General features: G+C 40.3%; 2 protein-coding genes across 10 annotated transcripts in view; one reads left to right on the top strand and one right to left on the bottom strand.

The window, feature by feature from the left end:
- Positions 1-6,000: 6,000 nt before the first annotated feature.
- Positions 6,001-9,514, top strand: FAAP20 (FA core complex associated protein 20). Of its 5 annotated transcripts, none has more exons than XM_058855380.1 (5): positions 6,001-6,147; positions 7,048-7,195; positions 7,853-8,454; positions 8,688-8,849; positions 9,014-9,514. In XM_058855380.1, the coding sequence occupies exons 1-4, from the start codon at positions 6,044-6,046 to the stop codon at positions 8,809-8,811; spliced, it is 978 nt and encodes a 325-aa protein (XP_058711363.1). In that variant the 5' UTR covers positions 6,001-6,043; the 3' UTR covers positions 8,812-8,849; positions 9,014-9,514. The 5 variants fall into 5 exon arrangements, with proteins under 5 accessions (XP_058711363.1, XP_058711365.1, XP_058711364.1 ...); XM_058855382.1 differs by adding an exon at positions 6,445-6,526 and having other exon boundaries at positions 8,688-9,514; XM_058855383.1 differs by lacking the exon at positions 6,001-6,147 and adding exons at positions 6,156-6,346; positions 6,445-6,526 and having other exon boundaries at positions 8,688-9,514.
- A 744-nt stretch (positions 9,515-10,258) lies between these two features.
- The window catches only part of PRKCZ (protein kinase C zeta), a 40,604-nt gene continuing 27,460 nt past the window's right edge, over positions 10,259-23,402 (bottom strand). For all 5 annotated transcript variants that reach the window (XM_058855024.1, XM_058855025.1, XM_058855026.1 and 2 more), the window contains 9 exons: positions 22,060-22,157; positions 19,033-19,119; positions 18,253-18,388; positions 17,666-17,753; positions 17,310-17,429; positions 16,702-16,781; positions 16,052-16,141; positions 13,109-13,224; positions 10,259-12,921 (listed from right to left, as the gene is read on the bottom strand). In XM_058855024.1, the coding sequence (XP_058711007.1) occupies positions 12,834-12,921; positions 13,109-13,224; positions 16,052-16,141; positions 16,702-16,781; positions 17,310-17,429; positions 17,666-17,753; positions 18,253-18,388; positions 19,033-19,119; positions 22,060-22,157 (903 nt within the window). In that variant the 3' untranslated portion in view covers positions 10,259-12,833. The remainder of the gene's footprint in view (positions 12,922-13,108; positions 13,225-16,051; positions 16,142-16,701; positions 16,782-17,309; positions 17,430-17,665; positions 17,754-18,252; positions 18,389-19,032; positions 19,120-22,059; positions 22,158-23,402) is intronic.

The raw sequence follows: 23,402 nt of genomic DNA, 5'->3' as shown, positions 1-23,402 counted from the left end.
ATTCTGAGAGGATGAAAGGCAGATTCTCCTCCTCTCTTACACTAACCCCAGGGCCTAGAAACAGCAGGACTTGATTTAACCAAACACACACTGGGCCAGAAAAATGATGAGTGACACTGAGACTTGACTGACACCAAGGACACTTCATCTGATTCATGGTCTTCCAATGCAATCATCCCATCACCTCAGACCCCTGAGCAGATAGTGCTGAAATAAGGAGATAACCAAAATGCGAAAAAGCATCTCCTTAATGGCCAAACTGACAGCAAAATCTCCTCCTCCCTGGGGAACTGCACTCACCAGACAGACAGCAACCTCCCAGCCCCAAACAGGCAACATCTTCCAGGAGCCAAGGCCCTGGTGCCCTCCCCTGTAAAGCAACTCTTTGCAGAGCTACTACCAACAAAAAGGCCTCCAGACCTTCTTTCTTACTCAACTGAACTCTCCATTGCATGTCTCACCCAAAAAATTTATTGTACCACATAAAGCCTGGACCAAGCTAAACCTGCTGGCTCCCAAACAGGCTTCTTAAGCCTCTAGCAAATCAAGAGTAGGATATTTGTTTCTAAATCTCCAAAGGAGGATTAGGCAGGGTGACCATAATCCTAACCAGACTCACACCTGCCACTCATTCTTAGTGAAGGAGAGACGCATTTTAGCATCTGGACGTTGCTAGCAGATGAACCTCTTTGTCCAAGGTAGGATATCAAAGATTACAGTTCCTAGTTCCTTGTTTCTTGGCTGCATAAGAAAATAAGGTTTTTTTTCTGTGAGACAAAGAGTGAATACGATTGTTTTGGTTCTGGTGACATAATTCTTTTTTGTCAGCATCATCTCTCAGAAATTGACTCTGATCTAAGGAAGAACTAGAGCTTAACTAGAGTTAACTGTCTTCTGAAACTTCCACCCATCATCTTCCTGATGATAATAAGGTCAGTGAGAGACTTTTTTATATATGTTGTCAAACCTTTGATCAAAACCCTTGCATTTTCCATGATGTTTACAGGTAAGTCCCACTGCAATGATATCAGAGCTTCCCAATACCCATTGTAGCACCAATGAAAGTGGCAACGATCAGAGAACCTTTTATCTTTATATTGTGGGTGTTTGAGCAGTGCTGTTGTTACTTTTGAGGGGGAATTGTGCAGGCTCCTTGTCAATTGGTTTAGGTTGCCTACATTAAGCCAAATTGTTCTTGCCATACCCAGCTCTGCTGCTGCCTCTGTGTTCCACCGTCCCCATATTCACTTTAATCCATCAGCCAAGAGCAAAACAGCTTTCCCTCGGTGCACCTCCTGCAAACAGGGTAGGAAAACACCACAAAAGGGAAAAAAACACACATCACTTGCAGCATTTTTACATGTAATAGTAACAGTCTCTTGGTGCCATCATCAGCCATAGCATTTCATTCACACAGAGCACTTGTGGGCATATCACATATGCTTTTCCATTCAATGTATTTTTAAATGTTTCCCAGGCAACTGTTTCAATACAATATGCCTCCTTGGCAACCTGGTACCAGCAAATGCCATGCTAGTCTCCCATGTCCTCTTTTTAGGTCTTCCCATCTTGGCATATAAATGTCACAAGGCTGGGTTTTCCATCTCCAGCCACGCAGGTGCTGATCTGTCCTTGCACTTGGAAAGGCTGAATTGAAGAGATGAGTCGTGCACTGGGTGCTGCACATTAACAAATTCAGCTCTGATGTGCTACCAGAGGGAGCAGGTTTCAAAGGCAAGGTTTCTTTTGTGGGAAAGAGAACGTCTCCTGCAACTAAAATTAAGGAAAGCCCACAAAACTGTCTCTACTCAACTGACTTTCTCTGGAAGCAGCAATGAGCCTGCACTTCTCAAACTGAAATGCACGTCATCTTTATTCTCCTGACTAAGCCAGTCCTACACAGTTCTCATTTTGTGGTTTAACTGTAACATATCACGTTAATGAAAAGAGTCAGACTTTCCCATTTTCACCATAGCCAGTGATTAACTGGACTGACTGCATCAGTTTGGCTGAGTTATTCTTTCCAGACCTGCATTTGCTGCCACTGGGCTGTTCAGGGGACACGTTGTGACATTAGAGTGGAGCATTTCAGCTGTGGGACATTTGCTGCAGCAGCTTTCCCTGCTCTGCTCTGCACACTGTGCTCTCTTTGAGGACATTGTCCTTTATTACATTTAGCAGAATGGCCACACTCATCCTTGAGTGAAGTCACAGACTATTTGATGAGGACAAAAAATTATCAACATGTGCTCCCAAGCTAAGCACTGATTAGATAAAATAATTAAAATGCAATAATATTTCAATGGTCTGGCAAGGAACAATTTCTTCTGAACATTTTTATCTGATACAGGAGTTATCACTACAGAAGCAAAGATATTTCAGAAGGTCTAAAACTACCAGTGAGCATCAGTCATCATAAGAAAAAAAGTTTTAATGAAAACTGTGTGTGCTTCTGCCTCAAAGTGGCACATTAAAAAAAATATAGCTCCTTCATGCAATGACACCAGGCTTTGAGAGAAACCCAGCAGAAACTGTGGCATCTCTTCTTCATTGATTACTCCATAACAACAGCTGAAAATTACAATTTTTCCAGGCTACAACATGCTTAACACTCCAAATTCTACAACAGCAGCAAAAATCTCCTCCCTGTCTGTGAGTTGTTGTATCTGTAATAGAGACCCTGCATTACCAGGCTTTCTAATTCTTTCCAAATGCAGAAGCTCTCATTCAATGCTGCAGCTGTTGGGGAGGAAATCAGAAATAGCAGAAGGCGGATTAGTTGATAATGTACCAGTTCTTCCCCAGCAAATGCCAGCACCTGTGTTTTACACTCTCCTCTTTCCCTCAGCCCAGGAAAAGATCACTTGGCTTGTTTGGCAGGCAATTTATAGGCTTTAGTGATTGTGGAACTGCAAATGGATTAGAATTTGTTATAATAGCCCCTTCTTCCTGAGAGCAAAAGTTAAAACTGAGGCCCACTTTACAGCAAGAATCAGGGACCATATAAGTAAAGATTAAGCATGTGCAGCTTGAGACTTAACAGGGAAGAGATAACTACACATGCTGGCATTCCATTTACAAGGAAATCCCTGCAGATAATCTGTAGGAGCATTCTGGCTTCCACAAGCTCAAATCCCTTGACCACTGGCTCAAATCCAGTCAAGGCTGATTATGATAAAGACTACTCCCTGCATTTCTACGAGAACTTTTTTCTAAGACCACTAAACATTCTAATTATTGAAATTAGCAAGACCCAAAATCAAGCAAGAAGTAATAAGATTTCCATGCAGTGGAGGAAACAGAAGATATTATCTTGTGCAAAGGGGCAAGTCCAAGACCAGGTCCTATTCTACATTTTGCCTTCCTATTCTTAGTACATTATTAATTCTGGAAAGATGAAGATGAAAAATACTAAATGCCCTTAATGGACAAAAATTTCTAGTTCGAAATCCGCAGGTAGTTACAGAAGCAAATAGAGCACAGATGAAAACATTCATGACATTGTTAGAGTGGGTATCTATCATTAAACAGGTAACAATCAAAAAAACCTTAGAATTTTCAGTTAAATGTACAGTTAAATCTAAAACCCACCTACACTACAGAAGCAAGGTTTTCTCCTTTTGCTTTTTACAAGCAAAAGATGCAATAATAAATTTCCCTATTATTTTTATTATATTCTTTAATTTGTGGCACTTACTGCACAATAACCAATTTTTATGTACCCCCATAATAAAGCTTTTGCAAATGCTGTAAGGGCTCACAGCACCACACAGCAACACCTCCAGCATGAAGAACAGGCTGTTCTGGGAGAAGTCGTGTCGAACAGCATAAATCTATGGGTACAATACACAATTTAGCAGCAGAGGATTGTCCAAGGAGTATCCAAGGGGTCATAAAACATAAAACACTAACCCAAACATCACAGGAATAAAAGAAACCCTGATGCATCACTGTACATTAGCATAGATACACCCAGGAGTAGGTTCGGAGTGCTTTCACAGCCCCCCGGATTTTGTTAAACCCCTGATTTTGCATAGTTTGCTGCCTCCAGGTGGTGACAGTCGGCACTGGGCCACAATTCTCAGTGATCCTGAATAAAATCCCCCAAGGAACACTTCCTCAGCTGGTTGTGAAATCAGATTTCTACCCCTCCTCTCTCATAACATTTCCCACCACTTCCACAGCCAAATCCCTCTTCAATTCACACTTTTTCTTTATTTACACCCCCTTTCTCCTGCCGTTCTTTGTTCTGTCTCTGCTGCCACCACCACCTTATTCTCCACAGCAGCATAAAACCTTTTGATCCAGATTCTCTCTTTGCCTCTATTCCTCTTACCTTGCTCCACCTGCAGCTTTTAGGGGAACACTTTCCCGACAAAGAAGGAAAGGAGGGCCGATTTCCTGGGATCTCCTTTCACCATACTGTGAAGCATCTTCTAAATGGCAACAAAACAGAATGGCAACAGGCAGAACCCTGTGAATGTCCCTTGGGTGTTCCCAGGGCACTGCAGTAGCTGTAACAGATATTAACGCAGGAAAACGTTAAACTGTGTGACAGGGGTTTGCTTTTCCGCTAACTCCCTGGTCTTCATTCTCGTTTTACTCTGCCCATCACACAGCTGAAATGCTGGCCCTCTAGTGTGACAATTTTTTATGTTTTTGTTTTTCAGCTGGGCTATCTGTTGTGTAAACTGACACAGATCCCAGGAGCAACCAAACACTTTGCACTTCCAAGATATTTATCCACAAAAGGAAATCTATTAATGCTGCTTTAAAGTTAAGAAAGTAGTTATTGCATACAGTTAAAGGCATTATGGACTCACAGAAACACAAAGTACCTGAGTTAACACATGGAGGGTGAAGGCTAGGCAGGACCTCCCAGATCCCTGAACAGACAGAATCATCCTCAGCTGAAACACCTCTGGATGGGGCTGCCTGGACCTGCTCAGATTTAAATTAATGTGAAATGTGAATCTCTGAACTCTGATACCCATTTTCAAGATTCAGATCCACTCAAAGCACATATAAAGTCTTGTCAGCCATCTTGAATACATTTTTGCTGGGACCAACACATTCATTCACAGGTGTAACTTCTGATACAGTCAATACTGATGCCTCCTTTCTACTCTGAAAAATCGAAGGATGGGGCAGTCCACAGACATCCAGAAATGCATAAATGCAGTAACAGAAGAATGTGGACTTTGATTCATGTTTTACCAATAATAAATTGGTTTTAAGCAGTCCTCTGTGCTGGTGCTCCCTCATAAACACCTGTTACCAAACTGGATTTATTTCCTTGTACAGTTATTTTTTGCATCAATTGTTAAAGAGTTTAAACGTTACTTTCTGATCCTTTCACATACTGTTGGAGGATGAGGTGCCTGTCACCATTCCTATGGTGTCTGCTTTTGAGACGGCTGCAGCCCGGAGAATGTTTAAACCCTCTCTAGCACCTTCTTTATTTCAAGCCACACGGCGATATTCCCGCCAAAAACGTCAAACTGCATCACTTCAGATTCTTCTCTAAAAGTGAAACTAGGTCAGAGGTGTGCTCCCAACCGATTTTATATTTGAAAGAACAGCCTCTGGAATTGGCCCCGCGCACCAACTCCAGACCCAGGCCGGGACCGGCCAGGCCCGACCCACCGCCATCTTGTCCCCCTCAGCCACGGGGACCAACCAGCACAGCCCCTGACCCTGCCCTTCCCAACGGACCAAAACCCTACAAAAACCATAAAGTTTGAGAGGTAAAAGCGACACAAAACAAGGGCTGTTTTCGAGGCAGACCAGCCCCTGGAGGCTGACGGATGCAAGGGCTGAGAACGGCGGGCTCCCCTCAAGGAGTCATCAGAACTACTCGCCCGTTCCCGCTGCCCCGCGCCATGAGGGCGGCTGAAACTCACAGTCCCGGCAACGCGCCCGGGGCAGGAGGAGGCGGAGGAAGAGGAGGAAGAGGAGGAGGAGGAAGCCCAGGCCGCCCTCTCACCCCGCCCTGCCGCGGTCGCCAGCGCCGTCCCCCGGCGAGGCGCGGGGAGCGTCGGCCATGTGTGAGGAAGAAGCTGGCAAGCTGCGCCTGAAGCCCCGGACGGCGCCGTCCGCCCGTGGCCGGGACTGCAGGCCCGGCCCTGAGCCCCCGCCGCGGACCCAGTGAGTCGGGACCGGGGAATCGGATCGGATCGGTCCTGGGGGACCGAATCGGCCCCGGGAGGATTGGATCGGCCCCCGGGGCCCAGGGTGCACCACCCGGGCGACTCGCGGCGTTTCGCGGTCAGATCTGTGTCTGTTAAAGGTTATTTCATAAAATACCGCCCGTAGTGCTTTTAATAAATACAGATAAAACTGCAAGGTAAAGCACAGCGTGCCCCACACCTTCTGCAGGTTCGTCGGCACAGAACAGCTCTGGCGAGGACAGGGCCTGAGAAACGTTAATGTGTGAAAACTCAGTTTTCCTCCAGAATACGGCTCACAGGAGCGCAGAAGTATTTCCTGTTTTTTCCAGCCCTGGAATTCGGGAGGACTGAAGGCAGTGAGTGGCTCAGTTTGTGTTTGAGCTCGGGCGGCTCCATCCTTCCCTTGGAATTGTCTTTTTGCAGCATTACCTTTTAATGCTTATAGTTCCTAGGATCGATTAAATCAAGTTGTTTGGGAAGATAATCAGTAATTTCAATCGGCAGTGTGGGAATGTCCAGACGTACCTGCGAACCGATGCAATTGCTACCCTCAGTGCAAACACTTCCATGATTTCTGTGCTTCGCAGGTGTTAAGTGTGGTGTTAGAGAAGATAAAACAGTGGCTGCACTGAACTGTTTCACTTGGAAGTGAAGAGATAGATACCTATTGCTCATTTGTTACAAGCAGAAAGAAAGCATTTAGACATTAAATTTTTGCTAGCTGTAAAAATTACAGAAGTCATACAATGCTGCAAAAAATAGTTTGCAGGCACAATAATGCCTTTGGATTCCAGAAAAAAGAGGCAAACTAGTATCAGTGTAAGAGTATTTTCTTTCTTCTCTCCCACCTTCAAACTATTGGACTGTATCTTTACAGGGCATTGACTGACAGATGTTCCTGGTTTGAAAAGGGAGACTTAAATGAGTGTGAAAAAACCTGGGTTTTGTTACTGAGACACATCAGTCAAGATTCACACTGCACAAACTGGGACGCAATGCCCAACTTTCCAGAGTTCTTGGAAAAGGTAATGTTCTGTATCCTTGTTTTTGCACTTTGTGTCCTGCTTACAATAGCAATAGCCTGGTTAATGGGAAACAACCTGAAATAGCCTTTAGAGATGTGGGGTTTCAGCTCTTTAATCTCTGTGCAGTGATATGTCTGGGCATGGTGTGGCAGGGTATATAAGGACAGCTACAAGTGGCTTTTTTTGCAGTAGAGCAAATTCTTTCCAACATTGTGCTGGGAAGAGGGAGTCTGTGTAAGGATGCTGACTGCCATAAACACCAGCATCTCCCTAAGGAATGAAACTGGAAAAGGCAAACTGTAATGGAGGGGTTAATTACACAGAACCTACCCTGACATCACTCCACTGGCAATAGGCAAGATCACAACATAAAAATCAGTCCTTAAAAATAACTTTTTTTTCCCCCTGAACAGTAGCAGGTTGTTGTTTTCATCCTTAGTCTCTCTGAAACATGAGTACCCATTGTATCAATTTGGAAATGTTAAGGGAAGACCCATATTCCATCAGCTCCAGGAAACTCCTGGAAGAGGGACGTAAATAAAATGTTCTTTTCTTCCCTATAGTTCAGATTTCTCAGTATTTGCAATGTCTTCCCAAAGCCTGGGTATTGGTGGAGCTCAATTTGCTTTAGATATTGTGTGTTTGTGTGTGTTGTAGGAACAACAGGAAAGGAGTTCAGAACACCATGAAGTTTTTACAGTCAGAATAAAAGACATTCAGTGGATATCATTCCCATCTTTTCACAAAGAAAAATGTCTGAACCCCAAGGATCTGAGCTCTCAGCAGCCAACACAGAGTCAGAGCAATGAACATAAAGGACAGGGCCAATCAGCCACAGCTGGGAAAACCTGCATGGGAACCAGTACAGATCAAGACAAAACTGTGTCTGGGGCAGACCGAAAAGGTGTTTCAGAGCTGGACGTGAGTCCTAAGTCATGTAAATTCCCTGGGCACAGCAGCTCAGCACAGCCCTTGGCCTTGGTACAAAGCTCTGCAGAAGCTCTGAGCCCTCAGCAACACTGCACAGGGACTGTACAGAACAGTAGGGCAGACAGGAAAGAAAAGGGTGAGGAAAAGACTCAAATCCAAACACATCAGGGGGATCTTCCAGTGGGGGAGGCCACAGAGGTGTCTGCTGAGAAGCCTTGGCTAGGGAACACTCTGGGGGCTGAGAGCCGTGAGGAGAAGATGGAAAACCAGGGTGAAGCATCTTCAGCTCTTGACAGTTGTCCAATGTGTCTGATGCAGTTTACTGGAAGGTAAGTTTGTGTTTTGTTTTTTTTCCATAACTTTCCCATAAATGAGCCCCAGCAAGGTCTGCATGCATCTTTGATATACAGAATAACAGAAGCAGACAAAGCTACTGTAAGCTGTCAGAATTACCTACTTTAATCCCATTTACAAGTTGAGTACCTGTCCTACAGTAAGAACTGTTAACAAAATTTCATAGTACTTAGGCTGTCGGAGTTGCTGAAAATGTGCTTTTCCACAGGTCCTCTAACCCTGCAAGCTCTGTTGGGTGCCGCTTTCCCTGTTACTGGGATGCTGAACAGGGAGACAAAGGAATGGCTACATTAATATCTACACAATTTTGGTTATTCTGTCCAGAGACTTAGACAGACAGGCTTAAGATGCATCTGGTCTCCATATTCAGGTCTGTGCTACTCAGCTCCAGTTAGAGCAGCAGTAACAGCAAGGCTGGGAGGTTTTGGTAGAGGATTTAGGCATAGGAGTGATGCCCCTCTAAGGTACCAGAACACTTCTGGGAGGGAGTAACTAACAGTCAAAACAAGGATGTGACTGTTCCTGTGTTTGCAGACTCTCTCAGCTGGACATCGATGGCCACCTTGCCAGGTGCTTGTCTGAAAGTGCAGATGATGTCATGTGGTAAATCCAGAAGAGTGGAGAGCAAAGGAACAAGGCCAAGGATGAAGCTTTCTCAAAGGAAAAGGAAAAATGTGTCAAGGAAGCACATCCTTTACTCTGACTTGAAGCAGTAACTCAGAAGAAGGATAAGTGCCACCTGCCTACTTGCTTCTTTTTTTTTTTATTTTAAAGCCTATCAAATGCACATGAAGTAGTTCTAGTTCTGAAAGCAGTGCTCTGGGATGTCCCAGAGACCCCCATGGAAATCAGGCTTGGTACTCCTGAAAAAAATGCACTAGTGGAAATCCCTCAAGCTTTGTCTCATGTACCAGTTCTGAACCTCTCAGGACAGAAGAAAGCAGCTGAGCAAAAGACAACTGTTACTTACTCTAACCCAAAAGTTTACTGTTTTGTTTTTTTTTCTAAACAGATAATCTATGAAAATAAATTCAGTTAAAAAGTAATTTGAATTTGGCATTATTTGTTGTTTTAATATCTACATAGGAAAGTGTAACTGTACAATTGATCCTGGGAATATAGCTCTTTAAGAGAAAACATAGCCCAGACAAAATAAAGGTTATGAGGTTTTTATGGTTCTGAAGGAGCCCAGCTAAATTCAAAACCTTACAGTGCAGGTTTCTAAGTTAGTATTAGTGTTAAACCGGTGATTAATATGACTATAAGCTAATTAGGCTGCAGAAGGAACACTTCTGCCAGTGTCACAACACTGAGCTGGAAAATGAGATTTAACACAGTGAGCCAAGAGCAGATTTTTATACCAGTTCCACAGGCCCCCCCAGCCACCATCAAGGACTGAAAGCAGGAAGCAGCCTGGTGGAGCTGGGAGGGGCTCAGGAGGCTCAGCTGCTCTTTTGATCACTTCTCAAGAGGAGCAGGAGAACACTTGCTAAGCCTGGGAATGAAAATAAATGACATTTAGTGACAGCTCAGTAACCACAAACCAAGGGATGAGATCAACCTGCTCTAGTTTATTTCCCTGTGCCCTGGACCTCCAAACCTGCAGCTAAGCTGGGATTCAGATACAGGAATAATGATGGAAATACCATTGTTAATGGTATACAGAATAAACACAGAATACAGTATAAAAATACAGGGACACTCCTATGGATTTAATTTACAGTGGGGTCTGTTTCAGTGGTTGGACACAGCCCAGTTCACTGATAAATAATAAGTCTATTAACTTTTTCATTAAAGTCTTTAATAGATGTGCAAGAATATAAATGATCTCAGCTGTTATGGATTAGTATACCATCTTCTGCACAATTAAAACTGATCAGCAAAGATCCCAACTAATTAATAATACAAAACTACAAGAACATATTTACTGTTTTACAATCATTAAATTAGCTAGAATTTTCATTTACTATTTCAAATAAGACAACTATATATCATTACCAGATCCATTTGCAATATATTAGGATTTTTTTCCAAACCACACATTTAATTACATCCTTCATTTTCTTTTATTTATAAAACAAGTATTTTATATAAAAAAGTTCCCCTTTGTTATGAACAGAACATTATTCAAACACTTTCACATGAGCAACCAAACTTGTACCCAGCAAACTATTTGGCAACACAGCAACATTGTAAATGCCTGTAAATTCTTAAATAAAAATCAAATAGTCCTTACAATGTTTGATTAGCAAAATGTCTTTCTATTCTTCCTTCCCTCCCTCCCAAGATGTTCTGAAACCTAGAAAAAAGGTTAAAAAAAAAACCCCCAACCCACATTTCTAATATTTCCAGTTTAAAGTTCCATGCCCTGGTATGTCAAAGGACAGCTTAACTGGTCACAGTTCCATTCATGAGCTGCCTGCAGTCACTCTGATCACTACTGATTAGCTTTAGTACCAGGGGAGCTGAAAACACTAAACGGGAAGTTACTCAGGGGAAATAAAGTAAGAGGGAAAAGGGGAAAAAAGAGCAATTAAAAAAATGCCAGATTACATTTAAAAGGTAAAGTTGCCTTTAGCAGATAATAAAGTATCTAAAGTCCAGGCATTTGAGGCAAGTACTTTTTACTAGTTAAATTATTTAGTGCTGATTAAAACACACTTTGCTGAATATGAAAAGCTACAGTCCAACAGAGAAACCCACAACTGAAACCTGAATGGGATTCATAGAACTAAACCACAGGTCTGCATAATTGTGGCTAAAGAGGGGATACAAAACCTAGATTGTTAATCAATGATTAATTGAATATTTCAAACAATGTTTTGGCAGTCTGGTCCTAGCACCTCATGACTTGGATGTGAATCCCAAAGATGTCATGTTCAGCACCGAATGCAATGCTGTACCCTGAGAAAACCATAGGTTAATGTAAAGAAAGTGAAAGTGTCACAATTTATCCTGTGTTTTACACCAAATCAGGTGAGATGCCACAGCACAGGGTTTCTGTTTTCCCTTCCCAACCAGCCCTGGAGCTCAGCCCAGCCTGAGGCAGCAGAGCCTCTGCTGTCCCGGGGCTGAACCCCGAGAGCTCAGCACAGCTCCGGCCCCCCAGCATGGCTTTGCCAGCTCCTGAGTCCTCCCCTGCCCCTGGCTCCCCTGGCACCCCCCAGTTCCCACCAAAAAGGATTCCATAGTTGTCTTTTGCTTTTTGCAATTTCTTAGGTATTAGTTTTTCTTCCATGAAAAGAATTGTACTACTTTGATGCAAATAATTTTGCTGAAAAATCCCATTCTCTACTGCAGAATGATTAGTTATTAATGGACACTGAGCAACCGTAAGCAGACAGTTTATCGTAAGTAGGAGGTGTGCTTTATCAGGAAAGTAGATTTCATCTTATGGTTATTCTAAATTTGCTACTTAAACTTTAAGGCTATGCTTTACTAGGCTTTTGCTCTACATCTGAATATTTGTATTGTTGATAAAAATACTTCTCAAAAATCTAACATACAACACAATATTATTGTAGGTGTAGGCACTGCTTAAGTAATGTTTAGAAATCCTTTGTGTGCAAATTTCATTTTCTTCAATCTCTACATTTTGGTAACTCTGGAGTTTAAGACAACAGATTCTGAAATTGATACTGTAAATTCTAATTTGGAAATAATCTTACTGAGTCACTCTGCGTTCCAAATTCTACAAAAATGCAACTAAACATCAGGCTGCAGCTGTGAACTGTATCTTTCACATGGAAATGTTACTTAATACTAACAAGCAGAACTTACCAGGTGTAAAAACGTCCCAAATAATCCTTCAATGCAGTTTATCCATTTAGGCACTTAAATCTTGTACCCAAATTTATGTTTTGATTGCTAATAAAACACAACTCCTTTTAAATATATCTGAGATGTTTAGACAGGTACCACTTGTGAAAAAAGGCATCAAAAATAAGCTTCAACACCACCATAATATATTTTATTCTTCAGGATGTTACACTGCAATACTCTTCAACTGGGAGCTCATTGCATCAAATGTTTGTAGAAAGTGTGTGGATCTCAAAGTTTCTCATTATCTCCTTTTGCAGGGATGCAATGAACATTTCAATCCTTCATGAAACAGGCACAAAATGCAAATTCCTTCATTAATGAAGCCAGTTGTGTCGGTGCCCAGAATGTAAGAATCACTAAGTGGCAGAGGACACCCACCAAAATCATTATTCTCTTCTTTGATTTTCAGCAGCAAATTTGTTTTGAGATCATTGGTCTCTATCGAAAGTGACCAGTCCCCAGCCTCGCATGCATATACTGTAGTTAAGGATAAATTAATGTCATTCGCACTGTCCCCAACAAGGTAATTCCTTCATACTGTTTCTTCTGTTGACAGCAGCAATGGATTAATATATTCAAATCCTTCAAATTCTGACTGATCTATTCGCTTTATTATATCTCTGAAAAACAAATGAGAGCAGTGATTAGTTTATCAGAACACTGGGCAGTCTTCTATCATCTAATAAGTTATGCAAGATACAAAGAATTTCAAATTTACTGTAACGTGACTATGTTTTAATGGCAAACACAGTCTCAGTGATTTTCAGATAGTTTATGAATTCATTTCTGGGGCAAAGCCGCACGTACTCATCATCTGGGGTGAGCTGCACAGGCTCGCTGGTGAACTGCGTGTCAAAGTTATCCAACCCGTAATCGTCCGTGATCTGTGGCTGGAATGGGGGCGTCATCTGCTTCTTCTCCAGCTACCCAAAATATGGGGGACAGGAAAAAATTACACTGTGGAAGAGTTACAGCATCCCTCAGGAAACTCGAATCCAACTGCTGTAAATGCTATTGGAAAGGAACATCAAAAATACCAAGTAGTACACCCTACAAGCCAGGCAACAGATACCAGTACAGTTACTGCTCTGCATTTTAAAATAAAAATCCACAAATAGTTCAGCCTTTTAAGTTCTCTCTAAATTGGTAGATTAGACTCAGGACTGATAAATTCCCACAGTACTGCAATACTAGCAGTTACCAAAAGCAGTTACCAAAATATATTTACTTTTGTTCCTGAGAAATCAAACTACTTTTCTTCCTGCATTTGTGTGCAATGTCACATAATCCAATTTATAGTAGACACTAACTTTCTAAGTCTAACATTTATATTCAGTTAAAAAACTGTCTATGCTACAAATCTCCATAATCTAATTTAGGATAGGTAAGTGTGATGAGAGTGAGTAGTTACCACTGACCAAAATGATCACTTGTATTACCAACATTGGATAAAAACCTGATTTTAAGACAAGGATCTCTCATGATGCTTGGTACAGAGCAAACAAAATGAGGAATAAATCACAGAAAAATCTTGGATTTCATGTTTCAGACAAGAGCACAGGAAGTACAGATGGAGATAGGAGGAAATCGTGAAACTGTCACAGGGCGGTGCATTAACACATCAACGTCCCATCAATGATCAGGTCTGGGAAAGCACCATGAAATCCAAGTTGTGAGGAAAAGATAATCAACATGAAGGAATCAGCAAAATGAATATTCAAAAACTGAAGTAGGTGGCAGGACTGTCCCTGTGAGTTGTTGCCACACACTCACATCCAACAGCCAGGCACTATTCCAAAAGGAATTAAACATCAGACTTCCTTCTTTGTTATACTCAGTAAAGTGTAAAAGCCCTCTTAAATCAGCCACAGAGAGATGGCTTGAGAAAATTGAGTTTTAACTTGAGAAAATGAGTGAAAAAATAGGTGGTGCAGCTCTAGAAAGCGCCTAACTGCAAACAGGAGCTATGGCTTTGTAGCTCTTTCTCCAGCATATAATGGTTAAACACCAGAAAACAGGCACTGAGGTAAGAATAGACTGAAAATCCCAAAACAATCCAAAAAAGAGCTGCCCTGGATGCTGCTGAGCCATCCTACACCAGAGTGAGCAATCTGAAGTGTTCTGGGCTCTGCCACACACTTTGGATGACTAACACATGGAAAAATGTTCCTGGGCTATGTGCTCACCTTCCCTGTATTTATTTTTCCATTTAGCTCAAGCTTCACATAGAACAAGTTTAAATCAGTGTTAGACTCATTTCCTTAGGTTCCAACTTGAAAAGATTTGGAAAAACTTTTAAGTCCAAATGTTTTCTTTGAAATGCAGGTGGTGAGTATGAGATTCTAATAACCAAAAAAGCTTTCCAAGTATTTTCTCATTTTTTCCTGAGTACATTTGCCTGAACTTATTAGAAATTTAACTTCAAATTTATCTGGTGTTGATCCTCCTGAGCAGTACTGTCTTAATAGTATGACAAATCAGATCATCTAAATATTCCTATTTTTTAAAAAAGTAGAGATTTAATATCAAAGCATTCCGCCATAAAAATACATTAGAAAATATAAGAATTCAGTCAGCATAAATGTTGGCCAAGAAGTATCAATTTTGATGAAGAGTTTTTTCTACAAATAAACAAAATATAAATCTAACAGCTGTCATTTTCCCTCTCTCTCAAAAAACTGCAAAGCAGAACAAACTGGAAGACATGATGTTCTGCTCCACACCCCCAGGTGACCGCACCAGGGGACCATAAGAGAGAAAAAACAAAACAAAACCAAAAAATAACAAAAAACAAACAAGAAAAAAAAAAAAACAAAACAAAAAACCACACAAAAAAACCCAAAAAACAACAAAACAACCAAAAAACCAACAAACACCAAAAAACCCCACTCAGGTTGAAGGGATAACTCCAAACAAGGGATGTCTGACAAAACCAAAGCCAGCCCTCATTACAGGGATAATTTTGTAAACACCAGGTCTTTTAAAGCAGGGGCTCTTCCTGCAGTGACTGTGTTCTCTGAAGAATGTTACAATGAAATTCAGAGCAGTAACTTCAAAGGGAAAATGAAACTCTGCAGCTTCCTCTCATCTGAACTTTCATGTTAGTGTTGCCTCTTCCTACACTTCCTGCAGCCTTCCCAGACTATGGAAATACTACAGCGACACACTTTTCAATTGTTAACTACCTGTTAAAAATGTTATGCTGATAGGAAGGTGCTCCAGACTTTACAGCTTTATTGCTCAAGTGCCAATAAATGCTACTATGGCATTTCTGGGATGGTTTCCACACTGAAGACAGAAGGTAACACAATTGCCAAGTAGCAGAAGATATAAAAACCCAATTTTGATACAATTTTATGCTTGCAAGCCCACTAAAAAGCAAGTAATCTTCTTCACTATGAACCAAAAACCTCCCTCACCCCAGCATTACTAAAGAAAACCTGCAAACTGTAATCAGAACCCCTTTAAAAATAAGCCCACTGCTTTCCTGTCACATCCTTAACAAAAGGGACTGATCCTGCTCACTCCCCCTCAGGTCCCTAAACCCTGACACCCACCTGAACAATCCTACTGATTTTATGAGTCATAGAATTGGTAAATTCAGCTGGGTTTTGATGTACTGTGACTGCTACTTTTACATTCCTAGAATCCATTTTCCCTGTTTGCAACAGGATTGATCATATGCACAAAATGAATAAATTAGTGAATTATTCCTTTTGAAAACCCAGAAACACAAGGACTGATTTTTACCAGATCCCAATCTATGCTGCGGAAAAACGTGTGAGACTTGATATCAGCAAATCCTGTCTGAGGCTGACAGCCAAGCCTTTCTTTGGGATCCTGTGGAAAACACAGACACTGGAATTACACATTCCAAGCCTCTTACAGCCCACATTTGCCAAAAGCCCACAGAGATGACTCCAGCATTCCCAAGACTGTGTAAACTCTGCTGGGATAAACACACTATGGGTAGCAAGGGACGTTTAAATTTTTTTTTTTAAATAAAATTTGTTTGAAACTTAATTTTTAAATGATCTTTTACAACTTCTTAAAATAAGAGATTTCTTTAGCAATGTATAATTCATATCCTTCTTTTTTCCATCCATGATAATGGATCTTCAGATTCCAATCAGCTTAATTAAATGAGTAATAAATATTACAGAAAAGAATTTATAAACAAAGATACAGTTATTTTTTAAAAGCCTGCACCCAGCTGAAAATCAAGCCCATGCTGTGGAATTCCCTCAATAAATTTCCACTAAGTGGGATTTTTAACATAGAGGACACCAAGGTTTTATAAATTTTCTTAACAGTAAGCTGATTAACTTAACTGTATCGCTTTCAACAGGAAGCTCTGACTTCCAGCTTTCAGATGCTAAAAATAACAGACTGTTATTTACCTTGTTTAAAAATCCTTTTAACACATGGGAAGCCTTGACAGAAAGAAACCTTGGAATCCGGATTGGCTTCTCCAGAATAACTGTGACAGGTTTAAAAACAGCAATATTGGGTTTTGGTTTGTGACGCTGACCACAGTTTCAATACAAACACTTATTTCAGTATGGTACCAGTTAGAAAATGGAAGATACAGTAATTATTTAAAATCATACAAACAAAAGGAGCTACAGGAATTCAAGGCATTGTTCTATTGACATTGGAAGATTTCCTAAGGGACATGTTACCTTCAATACCTTTTGCTATTATTTGTTGTGTAAACAGGAAATAAAACTTCCAGTCCTCAGTATATTTCAGTCCACACTTTGTGATTTTAAACAGAAAATGATTTTATATTAGGCCCTTCAAGAAGAGCATTGACAGATTCTGTTACAGAACTGCGGGAACTGCTCTAAAGAAGTTTTGCCTGTTACGGAGTTTGCAGCTTCACAACCGCCCAGCTCCTGCAGCTGTGGGGCAACACTGGGAAAGGGAACCCTAACTCTGCTATGCAAACTGCCCATTTTGATTGCATCCCCCCCAAAACAACCAGCCCAAACCCCAAAGGCTGTACCTTGGAAGAGGTAATCTTCAGTGTTCATGTCTGGATTGTCAGTGATGATGTCGAACGGGGACCTCCCCGCCATCATCTCAAACATCAGCACTCCCAGTGCCCACCAGTCCACGCTGAACCCTATAATATCATTTATTAAATATTTTTCAGGCCAAATATGACTTAAAAGAAGCTGAAATAAGTGACTGGAAGAGAAAAAACTGCTTTATTTCAGGAAAAAAATTAAATTGTAAACAACCGCTCAAGTTTTACTATATATTAACATTAAAAAAAAGTGTAGAGTCAAAAAATTAATTGCATTGAACCAAGATACAGCTATATTTTTTGTAACTATAGGTTGTTTAGTCATGACTTACCATATTCTTCTCCTCTGAGGATCTCTGGTGCAATGTAATTTGGTGTCCCACAGAAAGTGCTTGTAGTGTCACCTGGGCCCAAACCTTCCTACATGCAGAAATAATTTCATAAATTAAAAGCTGACCTCCTTTTCTGGGTATTTCCTTTAATTAGACTTAAAACCTCAAGTTACTCAGGGACTTCAAAGAGCTTCCTTTCACAAAATAAATAGCCATAGTGCTCAAAATGCCCTAGGACTCCACAGCTCCTCTTCAGCAAAGCTAATTAAAACTGAGCTATATGTAGGTAACAATACTACTGAGCTACAACATGTAGGTAACAATATTTTGTTCACTAATTACAGATACAGATACATTTAAAAAATCAGTTAAACAATTTGGAAGTCCCTTTCAAATAAATGTTGGGGAAATAAAACTTCTATTACAATTCAGTTCCAAATGTGGTTCTATTCAACAGTTAAGTTTTTTCAGAATAAACTTCTAATTTCACAACTACATTCTGGGTTCAGTAACACTAGTGTTTATATAAAGATGAATTTTCTTAGTGCTCTCTAAGAGTCACAGAAAAAAGGTCAGGAAAATCCTACCTTGCACATGCCATAATCTGTTAATTTGATATGACCCTCTGCATCTAAAAGAACATTGTCCAGTTTTAAATCTCTGTAGATGATGCCTCTTTCATGTAGGAAGTTTAGAGCAATACAAATTTCAGCAGCATAAAACCTGAAATTAAGAAGGAGAAAGTTCTTATTACCATTAAGATGGTAACAAAATCTGGTGCAATTTAAACATCTGTTTTTAAAACATAATTTTACAGCTTACAACTTTTATGTATGAATAGCATTAAAAACCCCAAGCTACATTTATTGATAAGGACACTGACCTCTTGTAAGACCATTCCCTAAATAAAAATGAGATTTTTTTTTTTCATTCTACTAATTAAGAAAATATTTATTCTTTATTCTACAGATTTTTTTTTCTTAAGATTATACATAGCAAGATGGAAGATCTTTATTTTCCTCTAATTCAGAGTGACAGTGAGCCTTTGTGTAGTGCAGGGCCATGCAAACTGGAGTTTTAATCTTCTCCCACCCGCACAGTATTATTTCAACATCAGAGCAAATTAGATAGAATATTACATGTTCTATCAACAGACCAAAGAGGCATCACCTAAATATGAAGCAATAAAGAGGAGTAAATTGGAATAACTCCTACTACTGATGAACTGCTTGCTCTCTAAAAATAATCATATTCTTCAAAAAGATAAAATTTACATTTCTTCCCAGGCAGGACATTCTAAACTTAAGAATCCAAGTCCATTAAAGCACAAAAACTGAAGAAAACACATGCCCTGTGTCAGGAAATACCTTGCATGTTCCTCAGGAAGTTTCCTCTGCCGTTGCATATGGAACATGAGGTCTCCCCCATTCACATACTCTATGACAAGGAACAATCTGAAATTATAGAACACAAATAATGCATTCCAAGGAAACTCTCCAGAAAAGCTGTTTTTATTCTTCCCATCTGAGCCATTTTCACTTCCACTCCTGATTCAGACTTCTATATTTCTTGTAGTTACAGAAACTACTCTTGAGGGAAAAAAGGGAGTACTTATTTGATGTATATTGTGTAGGAACATCCTCTTTAAATGCCACTGCCTTTATCTGTATAAATTAATTAATTATAAGTTATAATTTAGGAATTCAACAAGTGTGACACTGTACACAACACAGGCACCAGGTGGAAACTCTGGGCTCATTTGTTCCTCTGGAGAATGAATGTTTCAAACAGGCTGCTCTAAACTAGGGAAAAGTCATCAGGGGACAGAAATCCAGGTGGAATTGGGCAGAGAGAAATTTTTATGACAGTCTGCAGGAAAGCTTTCATCCTTGGGAAAATATGATCCAGGCAATGCTGCCAATGTCAGAGAGAGCTCAGGATAGGAACATGGTGAGGGAGAGCTTCTGGGGAAGGTTGGGCTGGCCCAGGGAGCAGCATCTCCTTGTACACCTCATTTTCCATGAGCTGAAAACTCGTTTCCACACATCCACACACTCGAAAACATTCAGTTTGGAGAACACATGCTCCAGTCTCTCAGATCACTCTTGTTGGTGATTTTCTTTGTTCCTTGAAAAGGATTCTTCATTTGAAAAAGTTATAAAGTGTTAAAACTTAAACTAGGAAAATCTGTTGGATAAAATCCAGCTGGCAGGACTCTGAGTGGCCTCCCCACAAGAAGAATAATGCTAAACTGAACTTAAATAAGCAACAAACAAAAATACATAACAATGCCATGAGTATTTTATTAAAGCACTCCTGATGTTTTCTGCTGCCATCTTTCCTATCCTATTTAGAAGTCCCCAATGTTTTATCACCATTCAGAAGTTGCATTTTCAAGCTCCTTATCAAGTCATATTCAAGTACGTCAGTAGTGGCAGGCCTTGCTGGGTTTAGGATTTACTGAAACACCCCCAGTTTTGCAGGCTGGAGGTTTCAGGTTGATGCCATCCTTGGAAGACACTTATCTGGCAATTCTGGGTAAGTCCAAGGCACAGATTTTATTACAATAATGAAACAAGCATCATCAGTATCTGAAACAATGAACAGCTACATACAGCATCAATTAGCCCCACATTTAGGCACACATTTGTGTTAAAAACTTATTTAAAACTATACTCAAGAGGAAGAGCATCTTTTGTGACCTTCCACCTGTTAGTATCCTTGTCACAACCTGTTCTATTACAACTCATTTTCCTTGGGCCACTTAACATAATCTGATGTTGATGAATTTATTCACTCTGAATCAGTTTTGTGCTTTTCCTGCTTGATGTAAATGAGGTCATAATTATGATTTTATAAAATTATATCTATAATTAAGTTGTGAACTCACGACATTATGGTTATATCCCTGGCAAATGGCTGAAGTTGCCAACAAAAAACTAGTTTCACTGCAAGAAGCAGCTGGGCTGGAAAAGCAGGACTCATAAAGATACATCAGGAATACAGAAAGCTTTGATTATGTTTAGCATGGGGTTTTTCTTTCCTATTTCTGCTCCTCAGCTCTGTCAGTATAACTGCCAAAAATGAATGCACAAGATCCTGCTGTTGACTCGGCCTTTTCCTGGGTTTCAGTAGTTACAAGAAACCTCGTTCTCAATCCTTCACCCTGACTGACCACTTGAATTTTTATCCTGGGTGTACAGTTCTATTTTGTGTTTGGTGAGAAAGTGTTTGGGAATGTCGGTTTAACTTAAGAGCCTTACCAAACAGTTTGTCAGTTGTCTAAAGGTTTATTTATTCTTTCTGACAAGTCTGTTTTGGTCAAATCCTGACTTCGTGATCTTTAGAAATCATTTTTTTTTTCTTTCTCCCTGCTTTCAAACACTCCTTGGTCCACGTACCTTCAGAACACTGATACAGCTCCTTTACCTCCTTCACCCTTTTTCCCTGCTGGAAGATTTCCTCTGGCTCTAACCATTAGGGAGGTGAAAATTTGGGGACTGAAGAAATGTACAGTGCATAGCTTTGTATTTTAAAACTTGACAATACACATTGCAAGAAACAGATGATTACTTTTAAAAAAAAATGACTGGAAAATCCATGAAAACTTTTTAAAACTTAGCACTCTGCACTGCAAGTAAGTTGGATAGAATGACAATTTTCTGATTATGACACAATAGCATGAGGGAATATAAAAGTGTAACAGCAAACAAGTGCTTGTGAAAACAAAAAATATCCCAAACCACCAGCAAACCACACCTCAATTCCTCAGTAACATACTCTGGCATGGACATGCATGTTCTTGTTTTCTTCATATTCCAATTGCAAAATAAGCAGCAAATAATCCAGGTCATATTGTGCACATAGGGACAAAATAATTAGTATTTCTAAGTAGTTAAGAGTTAAATAAGCACTTTCTCAAAATCACACACTGCTTTGATATGTGCTAAAGGCTTTTAAGCTTCATAGGTAACAATACCACTATGCAAGTAGGGGTTTATAGTATCATTAAAAGGTTATTACTGGGCAGCCCAACTCTCAGGCTCTTTAGGAACAGTGAACTGCTGAGAACTGATATGGCGTCCTCAGCAGAAGGTGCTGTAAACTGTGTTCCCCATTTCACAGGGCTGTGCTTAGGATCCTCCTCTTCCTCATTCTCCCTCCCCCTTCAGGTCTGACCCAGAACACCACACTTTTCTCCACACTCCTGCCTGAGCTACCCCTCTAGAAATGACTGTTGCAGCAGTGAATCCCTGACAATGCTAATGCTTCCTTCCAAAAATTCCTGGCTCTGTGATGGCAGTGGTTACATTTGCTTTAGGAGAAGCAGTTCAGCACAATGATCAAGATTCTCAGGAGGAAAAAAAAAAAAAAGAATTTCAGATCTTTCTTACCGACTTGTTGTTTGAAAGCATGAATGTAAACCAACCAGGAATGGGTTACTGGATGCCTGTTCAAACACATGTTTCTCTGTCTGTACCCAATCAATATCCTGAAACAGAGTAATTGAACAATCAGATCTCCTGCTGGAAAACCACTGTGGGTATTCCCAGAAAAACACCTGTGAACATCACAGTGCAGCCTTACACATGCTGTCATTGTTACATTGTTCTTCAGAAAGACAAGGACCCCTCAAAATCTGGAGTGAATTATAAAACATTGTAATTCAATTATATATTCAGAAGTTATTTAACCACTTAAGGAAGCCCAGCACAAAATCTAAGTCATTGTTAATAACATACATCTGTAATATTTGACAAACTGCTCACACTGCTGCATGGAAATAAATTCAGTTCTTATATAAATGATCCCAATGAGCTGTTGAAGCAGCTCATGCCAGTAACACAAGCAACGTGAATCTCCAGCTTTTAAAAGGTTCACGGGAACTGAACTTCATCTCCTCATCTGAAATTCAAATTTAATTCAATAAAACTACCAAAACCTGCTTAGCTGGTCCAGCCAAAATTATTTAAAAGCATCACAGATATCTTTAAGCCTTCAACAGGGAGAAGTCTTGAACATGCAGTGGAAAACCACATCATAAAAACCTACCACAGTTTGCATGATACTGGTGCAGTGCTGCAAAATTCAGAGTTGTGATAAAGCATTTAAGCTTTACTTCATATAACCATGCACAATTTAAACATCACAGACAGCTGGGTTTAGCAGCAGATATTCACCCTTCATGCAATGCACTGATCATGTGCCACCCTGCAAACACTCAGGACCCTGCCAATATACCAGAACTGTACTTGTTCTAAAAATTCTCCATTTACAACAGATACTCCCATCATCCCAACCAATCTGGAGACAATAAATACAGAGACTGAGAAATCAGACCTTCCTGTCAGGGATGGATACTGACACTGAAATTTCAGAGGAAATCAAGAACTGTCATCATCAAATTAAATAAACCTGTTAGGTTTTGTGTGTGGACCCTCATGAAGATCACCTTGGAAGGGTAAACCTGAGTCTAGACCAAAATCCAGAGCCAAAAATCCAATTTTGAATAAAGCACTAAATATGTCCACTTCTTGGTTTAACTAAATGAGCTTCTCTTTAAGAGTCTTTAAATTCATTAGTGCACTTGTGTACTTGGCATTAGGATTTTACCAGTGCTCAATTTTACAAAACTAAGCTTAGCAAAACTGAACAGAAGCCCAGATATTTGCCTTCCCTCTATCTCTCTTCTCTCTACTATCAGACATACCCTGGAAAGCACCAGCTAATGTCAACA

The sequence above is a fragment of the Poecile atricapillus genome, chromosome 22 (assembly GCF_030490865.1).
Source record: "Poecile atricapillus isolate bPoeAtr1 chromosome 22, bPoeAtr1.hap1, whole genome shotgun sequence".
Lineage (NCBI taxonomy): Eukaryota > Metazoa > Chordata > Aves > Passeriformes > Paridae > Poecile > Poecile atricapillus.
Note: the sequence above shows the minus strand (reverse complement) of the source record. Positions and strands in the feature narration are given on the sequence as shown.